This window comes from Zalophus californianus, chromosome 13 (assembly GCF_009762305.2).
Source record: "Zalophus californianus isolate mZalCal1 chromosome 13, mZalCal1.pri.v2, whole genome shotgun sequence".
NCBI lineage: Eukaryota > Metazoa > Chordata > Mammalia > Carnivora > Otariidae > Zalophus > Zalophus californianus.
This window is the reverse complement of record NC_045607.1, coordinates 11,798,932-11,818,764: the sequence shown is the minus strand read 5'-3', so window position 1 is coordinate 11,818,764 and position 19,833 is coordinate 11,798,932. Positions and strand designations below refer to the sequence as shown.

The 19,833-nt window shown below is 45.9% G+C and overlaps 1 protein-coding gene across 5 annotated transcripts in view; it reads left to right on the top strand.

Moving 5' to 3' along the window:
- Positions 1-19,642, top strand: part of RABGAP1 (RAB GTPase activating protein 1) — a 156,864-nt gene extending 137,222 nt beyond the window's left edge. For all 5 annotated transcript variants that reach the window (XM_027614632.2, XM_027614631.2, XM_027614634.2 and 2 more), the window contains 7 exons: positions 3,309-3,401; positions 3,833-3,943; positions 12,699-12,803; positions 13,632-13,715; positions 14,398-14,469; positions 16,454-16,651; positions 17,980-19,642. In XM_027614632.2, coding sequence (XP_027470433.1) covers positions 3,309-3,401; positions 3,833-3,943; positions 12,699-12,803; positions 13,632-13,715; positions 14,398-14,469; positions 16,454-16,651; positions 17,980-18,102 — 786 coding nt within the window. In that variant the 3' untranslated portion in view covers positions 18,103-19,642. The remainder of the gene's footprint in view (positions 1-3,308; positions 3,402-3,832; positions 3,944-12,698; positions 12,804-13,631; positions 13,716-14,397; positions 14,470-16,453; positions 16,652-17,979) is intronic.
- The last annotated feature ends 191 nt before the right edge of the window (positions 19,643-19,833 follow it).

Below are 19,833 nucleotides of genomic sequence, written 5' to 3'. Positions count from 1 at the left end.
TCCCAGTTATGTTCCAGGCATTGAGCTAGGTACTGGAGATATGTGGTAAGCAAAACAAGATGTGGCCTGTTTCCCAGTGGGAAGACAGACAATCAAGTAAGCACATAAAGAAATAATTGTGAACTTGGACAGGTGCCCTGAAGGAATTGACCTGATGTTATGAGAATATATAATGAAGACCTGGCCTGATAGAGGGAAGAAGTTGCCAGGGAAGGGTACACTAAACTGACGTTAGAGCTCAGATCTGTAAGGTGAATAGGAGTGAAGCAAGTGTGGGGTTGTCCAGGCAGGGGACCAGGCTTGCACTGTATGTTCACTGTGGTTGCCATTTCTGTTCAGAAGATAGGTTGATGCAGAGAAGAGGGGGTCCTTTCTCATTAATTTAACAAGCATTTGTGGGCACTCTCTTTGTGCATGGGCAGGGGCCGATGATGAATGAGAGTTCTGACCTGGGGAAGGCACTGATAATGGGACAGACAGGCTGAGAGGTGCTGGTTTCTCCGGGGTGCAGCCTAATAAGGAGGCTGGAATTGTGGCTTCTGCAGCTGGTACCTGTTGGTTCCCTATTTGGGTATCAGGTATCTGCCTTTTCATGGGGTCCATTCCTCAGAGGAAGCCTGGACTAGTTGGCTCTGGTATACAGCCGCCCATGCTCCAAAAGTGAGGATCAGGTGTGAACCCATTATAAGCTGTGTTGGTTTTATTTATCTGTTGTCTGTGGTGGGGGTGGGGTGAGGGGTAAGGGGTAAGGGGGTAAAGAGAGGGGGAGACCAGGAACAAATGAGGAGGAGAAATGGGAAAGCAAGCCAGAGCTGGTGAAGTCAGAACTCTGGACCAGTGAGGAAGGTGGTGGAGGTCTGTTTGTATTAGTCCTAAGGGGTGACCCCTGAGGACTGACTCAGAAGCACAGGTGGGGACCTGTGCTATTGAGAGAAGTGAGCAAGAAGAGCTCTGTCTTAGAGAAGTCTAGAATAATTATGAGAATTATTTTTAAACAAGCATTTATTTTGTTTCTTCTTTAAAAGATTTTTTTAATTGAGAGAGAGAAAACAAGCAAAAGAGAGAACATGAGCAGGGGGAGGGGCAGAGGGAGAGGGAGAAGCAGACTCCCTACTGAGCAACTGAAGGCAGCCGCTTTAACCAACTGAGCCACCCAGGCGCCCCTATTTTGTTCAATTAATTATAAAAATAAATCGTACTCAAGGGAGAAAATTTGGAAAATGTGGGAAGTACATGAAGAAGTGCCTGTATCTCATCATGAAAATGTCAGAACCAAAATGAGATAGCATGCGTAAAGGGTCTGGCATCTCTCAGGTATAATAATGTGTATAATAATGCTGTTAAAATGCTGAGGCAGAGTCAACCCTTTGGCTCGGAGAATAAGGCATTTATCTTAAGGGATAAGGAAATGTAGAAGAAATTATTTTGTAATGAGCTTTTTGTAGTGTATGTTTATGGGGAAAAAAATGTTAGCTCTTCCTTACTCCAGCATGAGAATGAGAAGTTAAAGAATCTTGCAGACTTATGAGAATATTTTGTAGGATTTGGTGTCAACTCTTTTTTTTTTTTTTTTAAATCAGGCACTAGGGGGGCCTCCTAACCACTGTGCTCCCTTGTCAGTTACCCAGACTGGGCGCAGAGAACTCTGGGGGGGAGTGTTTGCTGCCCACAGGCCTCATTTATTGTCTGTTCCTCTACTATTGATCTGTTAGGATTGTTTATAAATTTACTGATCACACCACTGTTTTACTTAGGTGCTTTCTTTGTGAATCACTTATGTACATAAACATTTACCCCAGCATTGTCCTTCAACTGCAGAAGATCTGGCTTTAGGGATGTCACTGTCCAGCTTGTGGCCTCACCCCAAGTGTTTATGGGCATCTCTCTAAAGACGGCAGCCAGGGCATAGGGTTATGTTCCTGGCTGCCTGCCCACAGGCAGTAGTCAGACTCCAGGAATAAGCTCTGATTGAGGCAGACCTGTAAACATCTGACAAGGGCAGTGTCCAGAGAGTCAGTGGGAAGAAACAGGCAGCTCCAGTGAGATGGAAAGGGAATCCTGGAACAAGAGACTGGAGATGCTGTACACTTGGGGCTGGCTGTCCCATCCCCTTTCGAGGTCTCCATTTCTTGGCCTATAAAATAAGGAAGTCAGACTGGCACAGCTCTGAGATTCCTAATTACCCAGAGCTGGGGGGCTGGAAGTCAGATTTGTGAGCCAGCTGTGCCCTGCTGATTATGTTAAAGTCTTGGGAGGGAATGAGTGTTGGCTTTATAATCGGTCGTTATGTTGCACATACTGATTTTAGCACTTCTCTATTTCTTATATTTCAAAGTATTTAAAAGTGTAATTTAAAAAATACCAAAGGGAATGGGTTAGTGGTTTAGAGGAAGGAATCAAAAGAGTAAGAGTTGCATCTTGAAGGGATGCCTTTGGTTATGTTTAGATGGAAGGAAAAAAGAGGCTAGCCTGCAGGCGCGGCATTTCGGCATTTCGGTAGAAGGAGAGACGAGAGAATAAAGGGAGATGATTTCCTGGAGGGGAGAAGAGTCCTTTGGTCATGTTAATGAAAGGCAGGAATTTTGAAGTCTAGCTGGGGAGAGTTCGGACCCACTGGATGGAGTGAAAAAGAAACTAGTAGTGACTTTCAAGAGAGTACTTTCTGTAGAGTAGTCGGAGCAGAAGCTTGATTTAGAGAGGTTAAAGAGGCCATGAAGCACCGGAAGTGAAATGGATACACCTGTGGTTTGCCATGGCTGACAAGAAGCAGCTTGAGAGCAAGAGGACAGTAGTTGGATGGGGCAGAAGAGCAGCTAAGTAGAACGGTCAGTAGAATGGTGTTTTTAAGGGCAGAGAGAATTGTGTCTATTTGATAGCACAGAAGGAGCTAGTAGAGAGGGAAAGTGGTCAGTGTAGGGTAGTGTGGTGAGTACAGCTTGGACTTTGCATGGAGTTTAGCTGCCTGGGCTCCACTCCCAGGTCTGCCGGTCCGTAACTGAGTGAGCTTGGTCAAATTACATAACCTCCTTAAGCCTCCAGTAAGTTGCCTATAAAATGAGGATGATAATACCATATCTTGTCGAGGTATCCTGAGGTCACAGACTGAAAGCATCTTGCAGCAGCGCTGGTGTGTGCAAAATAAAATGGTGGAGGAAGCGGGGGAATGATTAGAGACAGCAGGACTCAGAGCTCAGGCTGGAGGGGCTCCATCACGTCCATGGTGGCTGAAGATGCCCAGGCCAGCACAGGCCCCAAGACGGCTACCACTTGCTGATGCTTTTTAATTTGTGCTGTGATTTGTCCTACAGATTAGTCAGAAGAAGTTGAAAAAATATGAGAAAGAGTATCACACCATGAGGGAACAGCAGGCCCAACAAGAAGACCCTATCGAGCGATTTGAGGTTCGTTTGCTTATGGCCTGGGTCGATGGGAAGCGCTTTCATTTCCTATAATCACGCCTGTAACTGGCTTTGCTGAGTTCTTTTAAATTTAAATTCAGATCCACTGTTTCTAGGTTCAAGTTTCAGTTTGAATTTGCAAAGAGAACATAAGATCTGTTGTGCTTTAAACCAGCTGCCTAGATTGTCACACTTCAGTGGCCTTTTGTCACGGTTAATCAGAAGTAGCTGCTTGACAAGGTCACTGGGACCAGTTAAGTATTTCTCATCAGAGATAGAAAAGAAGAAATTGTTGCTTGCTCGCATTTTAGGACCAGCCACTCCTCCCATGATTTCCATAGGACTCAGAAATGAGTTTTGAGGGTTAACCCTGAGAAATTGTCATCGCCATCTGATTTTTTCATGTCTGTAACTGGTTTCTTTCTACCCTTCAGCGGGAGAACCGGCGTCTACAAGAAGCCAACATGAGGTTGGAACAGGAAAATGATGACTTAGCCCATGAGCTGGTGACCAGCAAGATTGCGCTGCGGAAGGACCTGGATAACGTGAGTCTGACGTGGCCAAAGGGATGGATTATTTTGAAACTCTCAGCTTCTCCCTTTATCAAATCCAGTCCTTGAATTGTAGTGTCTCTTGTCCCAGTGTGTCACCTGTGAAGTGTCCCTCTTGCAGAACCACTTGCTCGTGTCACTCTAGCTTCCCTCCTTTCCTTCAGGGGTTTTCCGGTAAGCCCTGCCTCCCACACTCTTCTCTTGTTACGCAGGCCATCCCTGAACTCCTTTTCCACCAGTGTTTGATGACAGGCTTTTTTGACTAATTCTTATGTTCCGACAATTGACAGTAGCATTTAATCATTATCCTTTACTTATCTTCCCTAAGAAGAGATTTTGTTATCCTGCATATTAGGTGCTTGTTGAATAAGCATTGCTAATTGTCAGTGCCTCAGCAGCTTGTGATTTCACCAGTAATTTCAGTTGGCAGATGTTCTTTCTTTGCTTCCCCTAATCTTAAAAAGTTCAAGATGATGGCTTTCCTGGCAGGGTATTTGTCCATTTTCTATACTACAAGCCTCCCTTTGAAACAGTGTGGTCTTTCATTCATTGTTTGGGTCAGAAGTTGGCAAACTTTTTCTCTGAAGGGATGGATAGTAAATATTTTAGGCTTTGTGGGCCATATGGTCTCTGTTGCAACATCAAACTCTGCCATTGGCACAGAAGTAGCCGTAGACAATAAGTAAAGGAATGAGCGTGGCTATGTTCCAATAAAACTTTATTTACAAGAATAGGTAGAGGCTGGATTTGGCACGTTGGACTGTAGTTTGCCAACATCTGACTCATATTTCCCTGTCAGGCTCCTAAGATTACTGTTCTGTTCATTGGTTTCCTAAGGTTCTAGAGAGAGACTCAGGCTGTTGAGGGTTTACAGGGGACTTACATGATATGTTGAACCCCATAAGATCTATGAACTTCATAAGGTCCTTGACATCCACCAAATGTGTATGAAAATACTGTGTTCTGTATATCTTTGAAAGTGTACTTCAGTTAGATTCTCAAAGTGGTTCACACGTCAGATGAAGAGAGCAAGATGGCAGTATCTACCAGTTTTTATTTTCTTTAGAAATAGAGTTGTAGAGTAAACAGTTTTGAGCAGACCTGTTTTGTTTTTTTTTTTTAAGATTTATTTATTAAAAAAAAAGATCTTATTTGAGATAGTGCGGGGGTTGGTGGGGGTGGGAGGAAGGGTAGAGGGAGAGGGAAGGAGAGCGACCCTGAGATCACCACCTGAGCCAAAACCAAGAGTTGGACGCTTAACTGACTGCACCACCCAGGCACTCCGAATAGACCTGTATTCTAATACCACTCTCCTTTCAAGTAGAGCAAAAAGTGGGAAGGTGGAGTATCAGCTCTGTCCCAGGGTACGGGGAGACTGCCATGACTTGGTGAATGTGAAAAGCACCGCCAAACACAGCCAGCTCAGGCAGTGTTCCTTCCCCTTGCTTGTCAGCTACACATGGCTGCAGGTGACTGGGAAGGTTGCTTTTTCCAGTTTTGGGGGGCAGTTTCGAGGTCATTAGCCCTCAGTAACCGGAACCTGGAGCCGTGACTGCTTCATGATTTACCACAGTCTGGCCCTCAGGTTTGAGTCCCCACCTTCTAGTGCAGATTCCCAGCCTGCCTTCTGTTCTTTGTAGGAGCGCTGGAGGAATGGCCCCCTCCTTGTTGGGGCCTTTCTGCCCAGCGCGTGGAGGGAGGCAGCTGGCGCTGAGCAGCCACTACTGAAGCCAGGCCACAGCGCGCACCTCAGGTGGCCGGCCCCATGGCAGCTGGGCATCATGCAGCAAGGAGGTGAAAAAGACGAAGAAAAGAAAATGGGTCCCGGATAGGAGCTTTGTGTTCAAAAAAATTGTATGAAGAGGCCACTTGAGCTAAGATCCCGGGTGGATTGTTTAGTTTGAGCTGCTGCATAGTCACCTGCCAGGCCCAGCCATCACACTGATGTTCCCCTGTTGGAGTCTGCTCCTAAGTGGTGTAAACCTTTTCTCAAGTTGTCATATCCTGAGACAGTAAAGAGCTAGGTTCTTTACCATTCCCCATACCAGGAGTGAGGAATAGTCAGAATGATGTGAACTCCCATTTGCTGGTGGCCTGTGTGGCCAGCACTGTGACGAGCACTTTGCTGACATCTGGCGTCTCTTACCCTTGCCTCAGCCTTGTGAGGAGAGTTACATGAGCCCCCCCAACAGACAAGGATTCTTGTAACAATCACGAAACTTGAGATTCAGAGAGAGATGGAGGCACCGTGGAGGAAACAGAGCCAGGAATCTAACCCAGGCCCATCTGATTGGAATGCCCCAGACTTGTCTACGATGCCATGCTGTCTCCAAAATAAATATGGAACAAGAAGCTACGATTTGGTGTCATAACTACATCAAAAACATATATAGTGACACATAACAAGCAAATGTTTCCTAAGCACTTACCAAGTTCTAGGCATTGCTCTAAGTGCTTTGGTCCTCAAAACAGCCCATGTTGTGTCAGGGATACAGTATGATCCCTGTTTTACTCATGAGGAAACTGAGGCATAGCGTGACATTTCAGATTGAAACCCAAATGGCCTGACACCAGAGCTTACACTCCTAACTTGGCTCAAAGGAGCAGGGCCCCCTACTGCCCTTAGGGCTCAGGAACTTCAAACTGGGGTCCCCTCCTCCAGCCGGCTACTACAGTGCTGAGAAGACAGACCTTCTCCACGCTAGACATGGAGTCCCTTGCCAAGTCTGTCTTCTCTTGTTCCTTTAGAATCATCACTGAAAATCAGCTAGGTTCTGAAGTGAGGGGCATGGGGTCCTCTCACCCCTTTTTTTGGTTTGTTTTCAGCCTTCAGGGACTTAGGTTTTGGGGGGGGTTTTTTGAGAGAGTGCACGAGTAGAGGGAGAGGGACAAGGAGAGTCCCTGCTGCAGGGCTTGATCCCAGGACCTGGAGATGATGACCTGAGCCACCACGCTGCCCCCTCAGTCAGATTTTTGAAAGAAATTCATTATTTTCAGCTTTTCCCTTTTTGCATCCCAGAGTAAAACTCTGGTGTGTGCCTTACCAGGTTTCCAGAACACTCTCTGAATTTTCGGTTGTTGTTTTATTGTCACTTTTGTTACAGGCGAGATTGCTAGTTAGCCATGGAGTCCCCGGGTGAGCCCAGCCATGCTGTCTCCTCTATGAAACGGGAGTCCTGCCCAGACCTAACATTGCACAGGGTCCCTGGCACAGGGCCAGCCGGACCATACCTGAGCCCCTCTGGCACATCGTCTACACTGAGTGTAATCAAAGTGAGGGAAACACTCAGGAGCCCACCTGCCGAGATTTACAGTCTGGCTACACCGCACACTAGATCTGTCACCTTGAGCAGCTTGCAAACCTTTACTGAATGAATTACTTTGGCTTCTTTATCAAAAATCAATTGTATGGATGGTCTCCTCAATTCCATACCTGCTCCATTGATCTATATGTGTATCCTCATGCTAACACCATAGTCTTAATTACTATAGCTTTACAATCTGAAAATCAGGTCATGGAGTCCTCTAACTTTATTGTTCTTTTTAAAAAACAGTTTGGCTATTCTGTCATTTACATTTCCACATAAGCACTAGGATCAGTTTGTCAGCTTCTAGAAATAAAAGACTGGGATTTTGAGTGGGGTGGCATTGAACCTGTAAATCAGCTTGGGGAGAGTTATCATCTGAATAATAATTGGACTTTCCAACCCATGAATAGGTTATAATTTTCATTTATTTGTGTCTTTTTCAATTTCAGCATTGTTTTTTAGTTTTCAGTTAACAAAGCTTGCACATTTTTTAATTTATTGTAAAGGATATTGTTTTCCTAAGGGTGTTTTCCAGTTGTTTATTGCTGGTCTCTAGAAATAAAATTGATTACATGACCTTCTGTCCTATGACCCCACTGAATTCACTTACAATTCTAGTAGCTTTTTTGTTTACTATTTAGGATTTTCCACGTACACAGTCATTTCATCTCTGAATAAAGACAGTTTACTTCTTTTCAAGTCTTTATGCCTTTTTCTTTTCTCAGCCTCCTTGCACCCACCAGGATCTTCAGGACAATGTTGAATGGAAAGAGTGGGCATCACTGCTTTGTTCCAGGCATCACCTGGAGGGTTTTCATAGATCAGGTTGAAGAAGTTCTCCTTTCTTCCTGTTTGTTGAGTTTTTGTCATGAATGGGTGTTGAATTTTGTCAGATGCTCTTCCTGCATCTGTTGAGATGATTATTTGCTATTTCTCCTAATTCTGTGACTATGGTGATGTAATTTGAATTTTCAGTGTAAACCAACCTTTGCATCCCTAGGAAACTTGGGGTTTCCTTTTTTTCTTAAGATTTTTAATTAAACTTTTTGTGTTCATGAGGAGTATTTGTCTGGAGTTTCCATAATGTTTTGTCTTGTTTTGGTATCAGGGTAATGATGGCCTTCTAAAATGAACTGGGAAGTGTCCCCTCCTGTTTTCTTAAGGAATTTGTGTAGGATTATTCCTTAATTAAATCTTTGATTCCCTAGTGATGCCATGTGGGCCTGGAATTTTCTTAGGAAATTATTTAATTATGAATTCAGTTTATTTCCAGATAATGAAAATTTTCTAATTCTTGTGTCTATTTTTATAATTGTCTTTCTGATAACTTAATCATTTTATTGTCAAAGGTGTTGATATAAAATCATTGTTATTTCCTTACTCTTTTGATGTTTATAGGATCTGTTGAGATGTTCTTTCATTCCTGATTAAGAGTAATTTGTGTCTTTTCTCCTTTTTCCTTAATCTGACTAGGAATTTATCAGGTGTGTTGGTTTCTTCAAAACCCAGTTTTGGGTTTGATTTTTTTCTTTGTTTCATTGATTTCTGCTTTTTGTTATTTTTTTCCTAACTTCATTTTTGGTTTAATTTGCTCCTTTTCCTAGCTGATCTTTTTTTTAAGATTATGTATTTTAGAGAGAAGAGAAAGAGTGGGTGCACACGCAGGGGGAGGGGCAGAAGGAGAGAGAGAGAATCTCAGGCCGACTCTCCACTGAGCGCAGAGCCTGGACTAGACTCAGGGCTCGATCCCATGACCCCAAGATCATGACCTGAACTGAAATTAAGAGTTCGACACTTAATCGACTGAGCCACCCAGACACCCCTGCTCTTTTTCTAGCTAGTCTTTTTAGTTCTAGACCCTGTTTTTCTAAAATAAGCATTTAAAGTTATAAATCTCCCTGAAGCACTCTTTCAGCTGCATTCCACACATTCTGATATGTTTTTATTTTCATTCAGTTCTTACTGTTTTTTCTTTGACCTGTGAATTGATTAGTCACTAGTGTATTGTTTAATTTTCAACTATTAGGGATTTTTCCCAGAAATCGATCTTCCTCCCTCCCTCCCTTTTTCTTTCTTTTTTTTAGATTTCATTATCTATTTGAGAAAGCAGGGACAAGCAGAGGGGAGGGTCGGGGAGCAGGCCGCGAGGCCCAGTCCCAGGACCTCTGATCACAACCTGAGCCGAAGCCTGACTGAGCCATCCAGAAATTTTTCCATTTTTAATTTCTAATTTAATTCAGTTGTGATCAGAGTACATATCCTTTCTGATTTTAATCCTTTTAAAACAATTTATGCTTGTTTTAGGGCCTACCTTATCTATTTGGGTGCATGCCCCACATGTCCATTTACAAGTGGAAAACGTGTGTGTTCTATTGTTGTGGGTGCAACATTCTATAAATGTCAGTTTGGTCAAGTTGGTTGAGTTTTTTTTTTTTAAAGATTTCATTTATTTCAGAGAGAGAGCACAAGATGGGGGAGGGTCAGAGGGAGAAGCAGACTCCCCGCTGAGCAGGGAGCCCGATGTGGGACTATGTCCCAGGACCCTGGGATCATGACCTGAGCCGAAGGCAGATGCTTAACTGACTGAGCCACCCAGGCGACCGAGTATTATTGATTATTGAAATCTTCCATGAACATACTGGTTTTCCCTCTCTACTTGTTCTTTCACTAACTGAGAGGACAGTGAGGAAGTCTCTAACTGTGTATTTATTTCACCTTTCAATTATGTTAGTTTTTGTTTCCTATAATTTGAACTTACACATTTCAGATTATTACTCCTCCTCAATGGAGCAAGTCTTTTATTGTTATGAAATGTCCCTCTTTGTCCCTAGTAATACTCTGCTCTGAAATCTATTTTGATATTAATAGTCACTCCAACTTTCATGGTATTGCCTGGTATACATCCTTTTCCATCCTTTGACCTTTAATATATCTGTGTCTTTATATTTAAAACTGTTTTTTGTAGCCAGCATATAGTTGGGTCTTGCTTATTTTACTCAGTCTGATAATCTCCTCCTTTTAATTGAAACGTTTAGACCAGTTACACTTAATGTAATTACTTATATAGTAGATTTAAGTCTGCCACCTTGTTTATTGTTCTCTGTTGCATTTGCTTTTTCTTTCTTCTTTTCTGCCTCCTTTGGTTTAAAGATTTTTTTTTTTTTTAAGATTTTGTCAGCATAAGCAGGGGGTACAGCAGGCAGAGGGAGAAGCAGGCTCCCCGCTGAGCAAGGAGCCCGATGCGGAACTCGATCCCAGGACCCTGGGTTCATGACCTGAGCCGAAGGCAGCCGCTTAACCGACTGAGCCACCCATGCATCCCTAAAGATTTTTTTTCTTTTTTTTTTTTTTTTTTTAAGTAATCTCTACACCCAACATGGGGCTTGAAATCACAGCCCTGAGATCAAGAGTTGCACACTCTTCTGACTGAGCCAGGCAGGCACCCCTCTGTCTTCTTTGGTTTAACTGGGTATTTTCATGTTTTCGGTTTATCTCCTCTATTGCCATATTAGCTATTCCAGAGCTCTCTTATCTCCAGGCCTCTGTCCCCCAGCTCCCAACCACCTCAGCATCCCTGGTCCCTTAACTCTGCCTCCTTGACCTTTTGAGACATGCTCTGTTTGGAATCCTTCACCCTCCTTCTTGGTCCAGAATGTGCCTCTAGGTAGAAACCCAGGGTGATAGTGGGACTCATCTTATTTGTCTTCTTTCTCCCAGGAACCACAGTTCTGCATGTATTGTCTGAAAACAGTAGTTTCATCAACTTTGTCCAGTTTTTTGTTTACAGTGGGGGGGTAAATCTGGTCCCTGTTAGTCCTTCCTGACAAGAAGTGGAAGTCTGGATTTGTCTTTATTATCTCCAGATGCTCCCTCTTCATATGCTCATGCAGACAGAGTGCAGGGAGTGTGGTACCCTGAGGGGGCGCTGGTTAGGCCAGTCCAGTAGCTTCTGTGCACCTCCCTTTCACACAGCACTGAGAGTCATCAACTCTTTGAGAGGTGGCACAAACACTGGGCTTCATGTCATGCCACCTGGTTGCAGATTATAGCTCTGCTATGTGCGTTGTGAGAACTTGAGGGGAACCAGGGTGGGCAGGGAAGACTTGACTTCAAAGACCCAGTTCATAACCTTGCTGTTTCACACTTCTCAGAATCACTACCATGGTAGTAGTGCTGAGTGAGAGAACATTCGTGTGTGCTCCAGGCTCTAGAGCACTGCTCAGAAAATGGTAACGGAGTCCAGGGGAGAAAGGAGAAAGGTAACAGGTTGCTCCACAGATTGAAGTAAAACCAATCTGTAACAGGACTTAGTTCTCCTCACTAGTCATTTTCTCTGTTGTTTGGTTCTCATTTCCTTTCACTGATTCTTGGGTTTGAGCTAGAGAAGGAGCTGACAGGCCACGGCCCAGACAGGACAGGCCTTAACTCTAAGACCCCACTTAACTGCACACATGTGCAGCTTGCCATAATTAATGGCCTTTTGAGGTTGTGTTATCAAGCCATTCTCAGTTCTCCATGTAAGTCCCCAGCCCTGCGGCTCCTGTTCCTCCCAAAGAAGATACTTGAGAGAAAGTGTGGTGTGGTAGAAAGTGCGGGGGCTCTGTGACACCTCTTCAGCTATGTGACATCAGAAACGCCGTTTAATTTCAGGGAATCCACCTCCATTCATTGTTAAAAAGGGGGCTGTGTGTAAGGAGCCAGCAAAGACCCTCTATATCTAATGCTGTGGGACTAGGAGCTTCTGCCCCATTTCTGTGGCTGCCCTCTGACACGCTCCTCTTTGGTTATCCTTGGAATGTCCAGTGTCAGGGATTCCTGCGTCAGGCACAGGTGTATCATTTTCACTTGGACCCACAGATCTTCCCACCAGACCTTTGAATGTTTTCAAAAAGAACTGGAGTGGAGGGGGCCATTTCAGATCACGGGTCAGCAAGTGCCAGGAAAGGCAGCGTCCTTTATCAAGTGACGAGAATGAAATGTAGACCTTGTTTGAGGAAGCAGAGGAAATACTGAGAGTCTCGGGGAAGAAAACCAGGATTTATTACTACTATTAGTGATCATGACTGCTACCTTTTATTGAGTGTTTACTATCTGCTAGGTGCTGTGCTGAGTCCTTCATGTGCCTTATCCCTCAGATGACAAGCCCGAAGCTCAGAAAGGTTCTCAGTGACTTGTCCCAGTGGCACATGGTCAGAGAACAACGGGGGTTGAGCCCAGGCTGTCTGATGCCAAAGGCTGAGCTCCTAACCCCTGCCCCGCACAATGTCTGTGCAGAAGACCGGGCCAGGCACTTCTGCGTCAGTCCAGTGTCTGACCTCTGGCATGTCTTCCCCTCTCTGGCTCACTTTCCCTGTCACGGTAAAAGAGGATTGTCCTGAGCAATTCACATCCCATCCGGTTCTCAATTCTTGTTCTGTGATGGCATCTCTTACATGTTTCAGGCTGAAGAGAAGGCAGATGCCCTCAATAAGGAGCTGCTGATGACCAAACAGAAGTTGATCGATGCTGAAGAAGAGAAGAGACGGCTGGAAGACGAGTCTGCGCAGGTAAAGGGGCGGGGGGGGGGGGCGGGGGGGGCGCCCTGCCCACGCGCCTCCGTGTCCGGTCAGTGCCCAAAATCACAGTCCAGCTGGCAGCTCCCTGTTGGCGTTGGGGGACCACAGACAGCTGGCTTCAGTTCCTCTCCGAAGGCTTTTTCTACTTACTGTGTAAAGCATAATAGTTACTAATAATTAGAGCACGGGAGGAGACACTGGGGCAGAGCCCGTCCTTCCTTGGGACAAGAGAAATTCCTGTGTCAGCAACTGAATGTGACAAAGAGAGTTAGCATTTCTGCAGAAGAAAAGCAGCCATCTTATAATGTCTGGCTCTTCCGCTACCTGTCCACTGGCACCCCCCCCCCCCTCCAAAGAGCAGACCCTGGAAGGCCTCTCTTGAGCCAGCTCTCCACAATCACTTTGCTGCACAGCCTGCAGGAAGTTCCTCTTGCCCCCGTGGTTCTCCGTAATGGTGACACTCTCTGGTCTCTGGCAGGACTGCCTGAGGTGAGAGGCGACGAGGCACTGTCTGTACGGAAGACACAGCAGTCCTCTGATGAGCTTTAATCCTTGGGTCTGTGCTACCTCCTCAGCTCAGGTTCACAGGCAGGGAGGAACTTTAGCCAAAGCCCCACTCCAAAATGGGGTTTGAGCTTTTGGGGAATTTTGACTTTTCTCTCCCTCTCCTGGCATCGAGACCAGGTAGGTGAAGTACAGCCCTTCCAGAGTAGTCAGGTACTTTTTGGAAAGCCCAGAACGAGGCAGTTGGTGCCAGAGCTTTATATTTTCCTTAAAACATTCACTTTTCCTTTTTTTTTTTTTTTTTAATGTTTATAGTTAAAAGAAATGTGTCGTCGGGAACTTGACAAAGCAGAATCTGAGATTAGAAAAAACAGTTCTATCATTGGTGACTACAAGCAGGTGAGTCTGAGCACCCTGTGAGTGGGCCATGTATTCTGGAAGCCCTGCTTGTCTGGCTGAATGCGTCCCCTCCACACCCGCCTGCTGCCTGCACTGACTGGTGACTTCACTGGGCAAGTGACCTCACTGTTCCTCAGCGCTGACACAAGAGAAATGGCCACTGTCCCAGAGAACTGTCATGAGGATTCTACAAGATCAGGTCTGTAGAGAGCCAGGCATATTGCCCAGCATTTATAAACAGGCATTTAAGAAATGAAAGCCACCCTGCCCTTGCGGCCTCATGTTCACGTGTGGTCAAATGCTGTGGAACCACTTCTCTCCCTGGCGGGTTGAGTTTTAAGACCATAACGAAGCTGGTCCTGTTCTTTCCTAAACTCGGATCTCGTGCTGACTTGAGAGTCTGTCAAGTGTCTGTAAACCGTCGGCCATTGAGTGTGGCGCTGACAGGTTCCTCACATCCTAGGCCAGTGGATGTGGAGGTGGCACAGCCCGACCTCCTGCCCGTCCTCCTGCCCGATCTCCTGCCCCGAACTCCTGTCCCCCCCACCTCCACGAGCCCCTTGGCGCCCGCTCTTCCTTCCCCTCGGCCTGTCCGGCTTCCGCTGTAGAATTCCTCCCAAGCCCAGATTCTGCACGTGATGACATTGCTCAAGAGATTGTCACTTTATGTCTGTTTCTTTAGATTTGTTCTCAGTTGAGTGAAAGATTGGAAAAGCAGCAGACAGCTAATAAAGTGGAAATTGAGAAAATTCGGGTAAGTTTTCCTTTACCAAAGAGATTCCGTTCTGTACCACCTAGGTCACTGTGCTTTGCTCAGCACCACAGATTTCAGGAGGGCGTGGTTTACTTCGATTTCAAAAGTGAGAGAAGCTTGTGAGTACCTGATGAGGGGCCCGTCATGGCCTGGCTCCATGCCGGTTTCCTCTGGACGGGAGGGCAGACGCAACCCAAGAACTCTGGTTTTAGATCTCAAAATACGAATGCCCTTTTCCTCACATAACATCCTCTGGATGATGTGACTGAAACAAAAAGTGACCCGAGATTTGCAGATGTCAGTGGAGCAGGTGGTCACTGCAGTGCCACAGGTGAAGGAAGCCTGCCAGCAGGAGTTTGGCTCCAGGTCCAGTGCAGAGGTCAGGACCCTGTGGTGTCATTTGTCACTCCTCACGTTCTGTAAAATGAGGACACTCAACTCCCCCTCTGAGCTCAATTCCTTCTGGTATAATGGATCCAAATCCAATGAGGGCTTTAATTTTTTAATGTTTTTGTTGCCAATTCAGGGGTTTTTGTAACTTGGTGCTTTCTTTTTTTAATTTTTTTAAAAGATTTTATTTGAGAGAGCGAGAGAGCATGCACATGAGCAGTGGGGGAGGGGCAGAGGGAGAAGCAGGCTCCCCGATGTGGGGCTGGATCCCAGCACCCTGAGGTCACATCCTGAGCCAAAGGCAGACGCTTCACTGTCTAAGCCACCCAGGCGCCTGGTGCCTGCTTGCTTTAAGCTGTTACCTGTATTAGAGCACTCATCCAATTTTTCCAAGATGAGTGACTTACTGAAAGATGCTTTGCTAACATATTTAATAGCTCAGTGGACAGGAAGATGAGCGAATTCTGTGCTCATGGCCCTAATCACACACATCACCGTTTTACCTGGAGGAAGATGGCACCTGGCCTCCATCCTAAGTGGTGTTTAACTAGCAGTGTTGGTTTTTTAAATGTAATTTATTACCTGATTATAAAACTAGCAATGCTTATTGGAGAAAACTTGGAAAATAAGAGTAAGAAAACAAACCCTTATATTACCCTAGATAGTATCACCATCATTAACACGTTGGTGTATGTTCTTTCAGTGCTCATTCTGTGTTTATTTCAACATCTAAAATGCTATTCATTCTAAGATACGCGTTTTTTTCCACATTTACCTCTCTGAAATTGGGACATGTTTTATAACTGATGGCCTTCTAAAGTGGTTTAACTGGGGGCACCTGGATGGCTCAGTTGGTCAGGCATCCAACTCTTGATTTTGGCTCAGGTCTAGATCTCAGGGTCGTGAGATCGAGCCCCGTGGTGAGCGACATGTCGGGCTCCACGCTGGGGGTGAAGCCTCCTTGGGATTCTGTCTCTTCCTCTCTCTCTCTCTCAAAATTAAAATAAATAAAGTGGTTTAATTGGCAGAATATTTTCTTAGAGGAATGTGAAATGAGGTTTCTCCCAGTCAGGGACATCTTATTTTAATGAAACATGGTATATATTTGTCACCATGCTTTACAGACATTCCTGTGCCCTTGTTCCCGCAGCATTTAACCATTTTACCACGTTATGAAAAATTCCTCACTTTGTAGAGGCTGCCTACATACTTCCTTGTATAGATACAGCCCAGTATATATTTAACTTCTCGCGGTGGTTGGATAATTTATCCCCCCATTATTTTTCTGTCTCTGATTCTGCAGTGAAAATCTTTGTATATAAATCTTTAGTCACTCCATCTTCATTTTTTTAACGAAGGTTCCTTGGAAGTGAGATGACCAAAGATATAAGAATGTTCTTACTGATTTTAGTGTAGGATACTACGTGGCTTTTCCACTAGGGTATCTGCCAGTTTGCAAAGAGAACAGAGTTTTTTGGGAGCTATAGTGCTCGACCCAGAAGCCACCTCTTGGCTCCCCAAAAAGGAGGTGCCCACACCTTCCTACGGGGCCACTTCTCTTCTTCGCCTGTTCACATCTGACATTCACTTTCAGCAAAAAGTGGATGACTGTGAGCGCTGCCGGGGATTTTTCAACAAAGAAGGTCGCATAAAGGGCATGAGCTCAGCTAAGGAAGTTTTAGATGAGGACACAGATGAAGAGAAGGAGACACTCAAGAACCAGCTGAGAGAGATGGAACTGGAGCTGGCGCAGACCAAGCTGCAGTTGGTGGAGGCCGAGTGTAAGATCCAGGTAACTGCCCGGCCCCACGCCCGGCCCCCTGTGTGGGCTGCGGACCCCAGAAATGGTCTCTGTGGTTTGGGGGTTTTTTCCCTTTTAAACTTTGACCATAATCCTTATAGGAAGAAGCCCATTGCTTGTTATTTACCAGTGGATGTTTAATTAGTATTTGGCCTTCATGAATTAGACTTTCTCATAATGAGAATTGTCCATCAAGCTTGGAATCTTTTTGGTGGAGCGGAGACATGCTTGGAAATCACCGCTGCACCACCAAAACCTGTGACCTTGGGTTTGTACATGACCTCCTTACACTTCAGGTTCCTCATCTGCAAATGGAGGTGATAAGGGCCCCTATCTGATAGTTTGCTTTGAAGACTAATAAGATAAAGCACAGAAAGGGCTCGCAGCACAGTGTCTGAGGACTTCCTAAATGCCACCTCTTAGTCCCAGCTCCTATCACTTAACTAGCTTTGTGACTTTGGACGTGTTACCTGATGGATCTGAGCCTCCATTCCTGATGAAGAAATCGGGGCTGACTTTGGTCATCTTTATCCTGCGTGGCGAGTTCCACAAGCACCCTTACGGAGCGCAAGGGGGTCCTAAGCACCGTTTGTGGAAGGGACCGAGTTAAGGACTGAAGTTTAGGGCCTGGTCTCCCACATCGCACACATTCACTGGGCATCTGCTCTTTGCCAGGCCCTGTTCTAGGTGCTGGGGTTGCAAAGCTAAGACATGGCTTGTGTGACTGTCCAGGACAATCAGGAAAAGCACCACCAAGGCAGCAGTATGTGAGCTGTGGTCAAAGAATGAACAAGGGTTGCAGCTGCAGAAGCGAAAGAACAGTGAGCATTGCTGGTGGAGGGAGCGGCATGCTGAGCAGCAGAGGGAGGAGTGGGCCTGCCCTAGAAGGAGTGTCAGGAAGCTAGGGGTGGAGGTGGGTACTGAGCTGGCAGACAGTCTCTGGGTCCAGATCATGGAACCCCTCAAATGCCTTGCCTGGGAGTCTAGACTTTAAAGGTCTTTGCTGGAAATTAATGACGTGGTCTTAACCGGAGTGTTAGCCCTGTCTGTCTGGTGTGTAATAGGTGGACAGGAGAGGGAGGCACTCAGTTAGGAGGTTGTTTTAATAAATACACTAGGCAAGAAATGGAGAGGTCTTCACTAGGAAAGATTCCAGAACCCTAGGGATCCCAGACACTTCCATGCCAGTTGGAAACTGGGGAATTGCCGGAGGCCTCTCAAGAGTAAATAGGCTGAAGTCTTGTGTTGACTCAGCTCTGGGGAGGCAATGCCATTCACACTGGAGCCCAGCACGCTCATGTGCATTGTTCCTCTTGCAGGACCTGGAGCACCATTTAGGCCTTGCCCTAAATGAGGTACAGGCTGCCAAGAAGACATGGTTTAACCGAACACTGAGCTCCATAAAGACGGCAACGGGGGTTCAAGGGAAAGAGACTTGCTGAGTGAAGCGGCTGCCTCCAGACACCTTCAGAAAACACAACACCTTTTGTTGCCTTCTTTGGCCAGATGTGTGATTCTGTGACGTGTCCCAGGACCAGGATGTATCTAAGTCAGATCCATAGAAGCATGTTGGTAGGTCATTGGACCAGAGCTCGTGATGCAGGCAGCCTCTGGGGTAAGGCACCCCTGACTACTGACGCTAACAGGCCTGCTGGCTGAATGACGCTCTGGACGCGCTCTGGGAAGCCATCCTCGGTGTGAGCTCCCAGGCCTCTCTCCCTGGCGGGGGTCACGACCTCACCCAGCCCAAGGGCTGAGTTGACATTGTCAGAGTTTGGGGATCCTTCAGGCTTTTGGTTTTTTTCTAAACCTTTAATCTTTTTTTTTTTAAATATACGTATTATATGTATTGCGGGGCGGGGGGGGGTGCAGGGATCAGTAACTCAGTTCTCTACTTCAGTGCCAGCATAGGGTCCTCCAGGTAGACATGGAGAAGCACTTTGTTTTCAGTAGGAGGGTTTCCTGGTTGTAGTTGCAGCCACCTAGTTTTGTTAAACTACACGATGCACAGGTTTGGGGCTTGGCATTATTCACGTTTCTGATCAATTCTATGCAACTCTCGTAGTTCCTGTTGTTCTTTAGTGTTAGCTGCCAAAACTTCACGGGGCTGGGCTGGGTGGCTTGACCGACGTGAGGCAGGATTAATCATAACATGGACAAATCTTATTTTGCTTCATGTGTCGTGTGTGTGTGTGTGTGTGTGTGTGTGTATATATATAAATATCTTTTCCCAGTGCACTCAACTGACAGTGTTTAAATCCCAGACCAAGACTGATCTGCACAAGGTAATTATGTGGATATCTGGGCACTTGATCTCACTCCGGGTTTGTCAGGTTTCCCTTCCTCCCTGCCCTCACAAGAGCTGGGAAATGTTCCTTGACTAAAAGGTTCCTAGTGTTTTTGCACAACAGGTCATACAAGCGAGAAAGACACTGCACTGTGTGTGTGTGTTTGTGTAAACGCATGTGCGGGATGCGCGTGCCGAGGCCCCGTCCTGCTGGCCCGTGTCCCTCCCCAGTGTGGCTGGGTGCAGACCTTGCTGTTCAGATGGACTGCAGGTTCTCCCTTCAAAACTATGGAATGGAGGTTTTAGCACCTTTAAAAAAATAAATAAATAAATAACCTAGTCTTTTAATTTATATAGCGGTATGCTGACAGGCTGGCGCCGGGGGCCTCGTGTCTGCACGCAGGGCGCAGGTAGCTGTTCTGAGAGGCACTGGTCTGTGTATAAAGATACTTGCCTTGTTTTGTATCTCTTTTCCCGGTGGCTGGCCTAGCGCTTGCTGAGGTCATCTGTGATAAGGGAGGTGACAAGCGGCAACCCCCCCCCCACCACACCCTCCACCGCTTTGTGTCTTTCTTGTTCAGTTACCGAAACAGCTGTAAGCCCATCTAAAACTAGGTGCGTGGACATTGTGCTAGGGTAGTTCCAGTGTGTCAACTTTATGAATTGAAATATAAACCAGTAAAATTGTATTACTATTCCTTTTGTTGGTTTTATTTTAACAGCATATTCATTAAATATTTTGGTACAAAGAGCATCACTTTGTAGAAACCGGTTTCATCATTACGCGCTCCTGCCCTGTCTCCCCGCTCGCACGCACACTCCGAGAAGGGCAGCCTGCGTGCTGGCAGACACGTGTGCGCTCGGGCACCCCCCGCCCGCCTGCGCC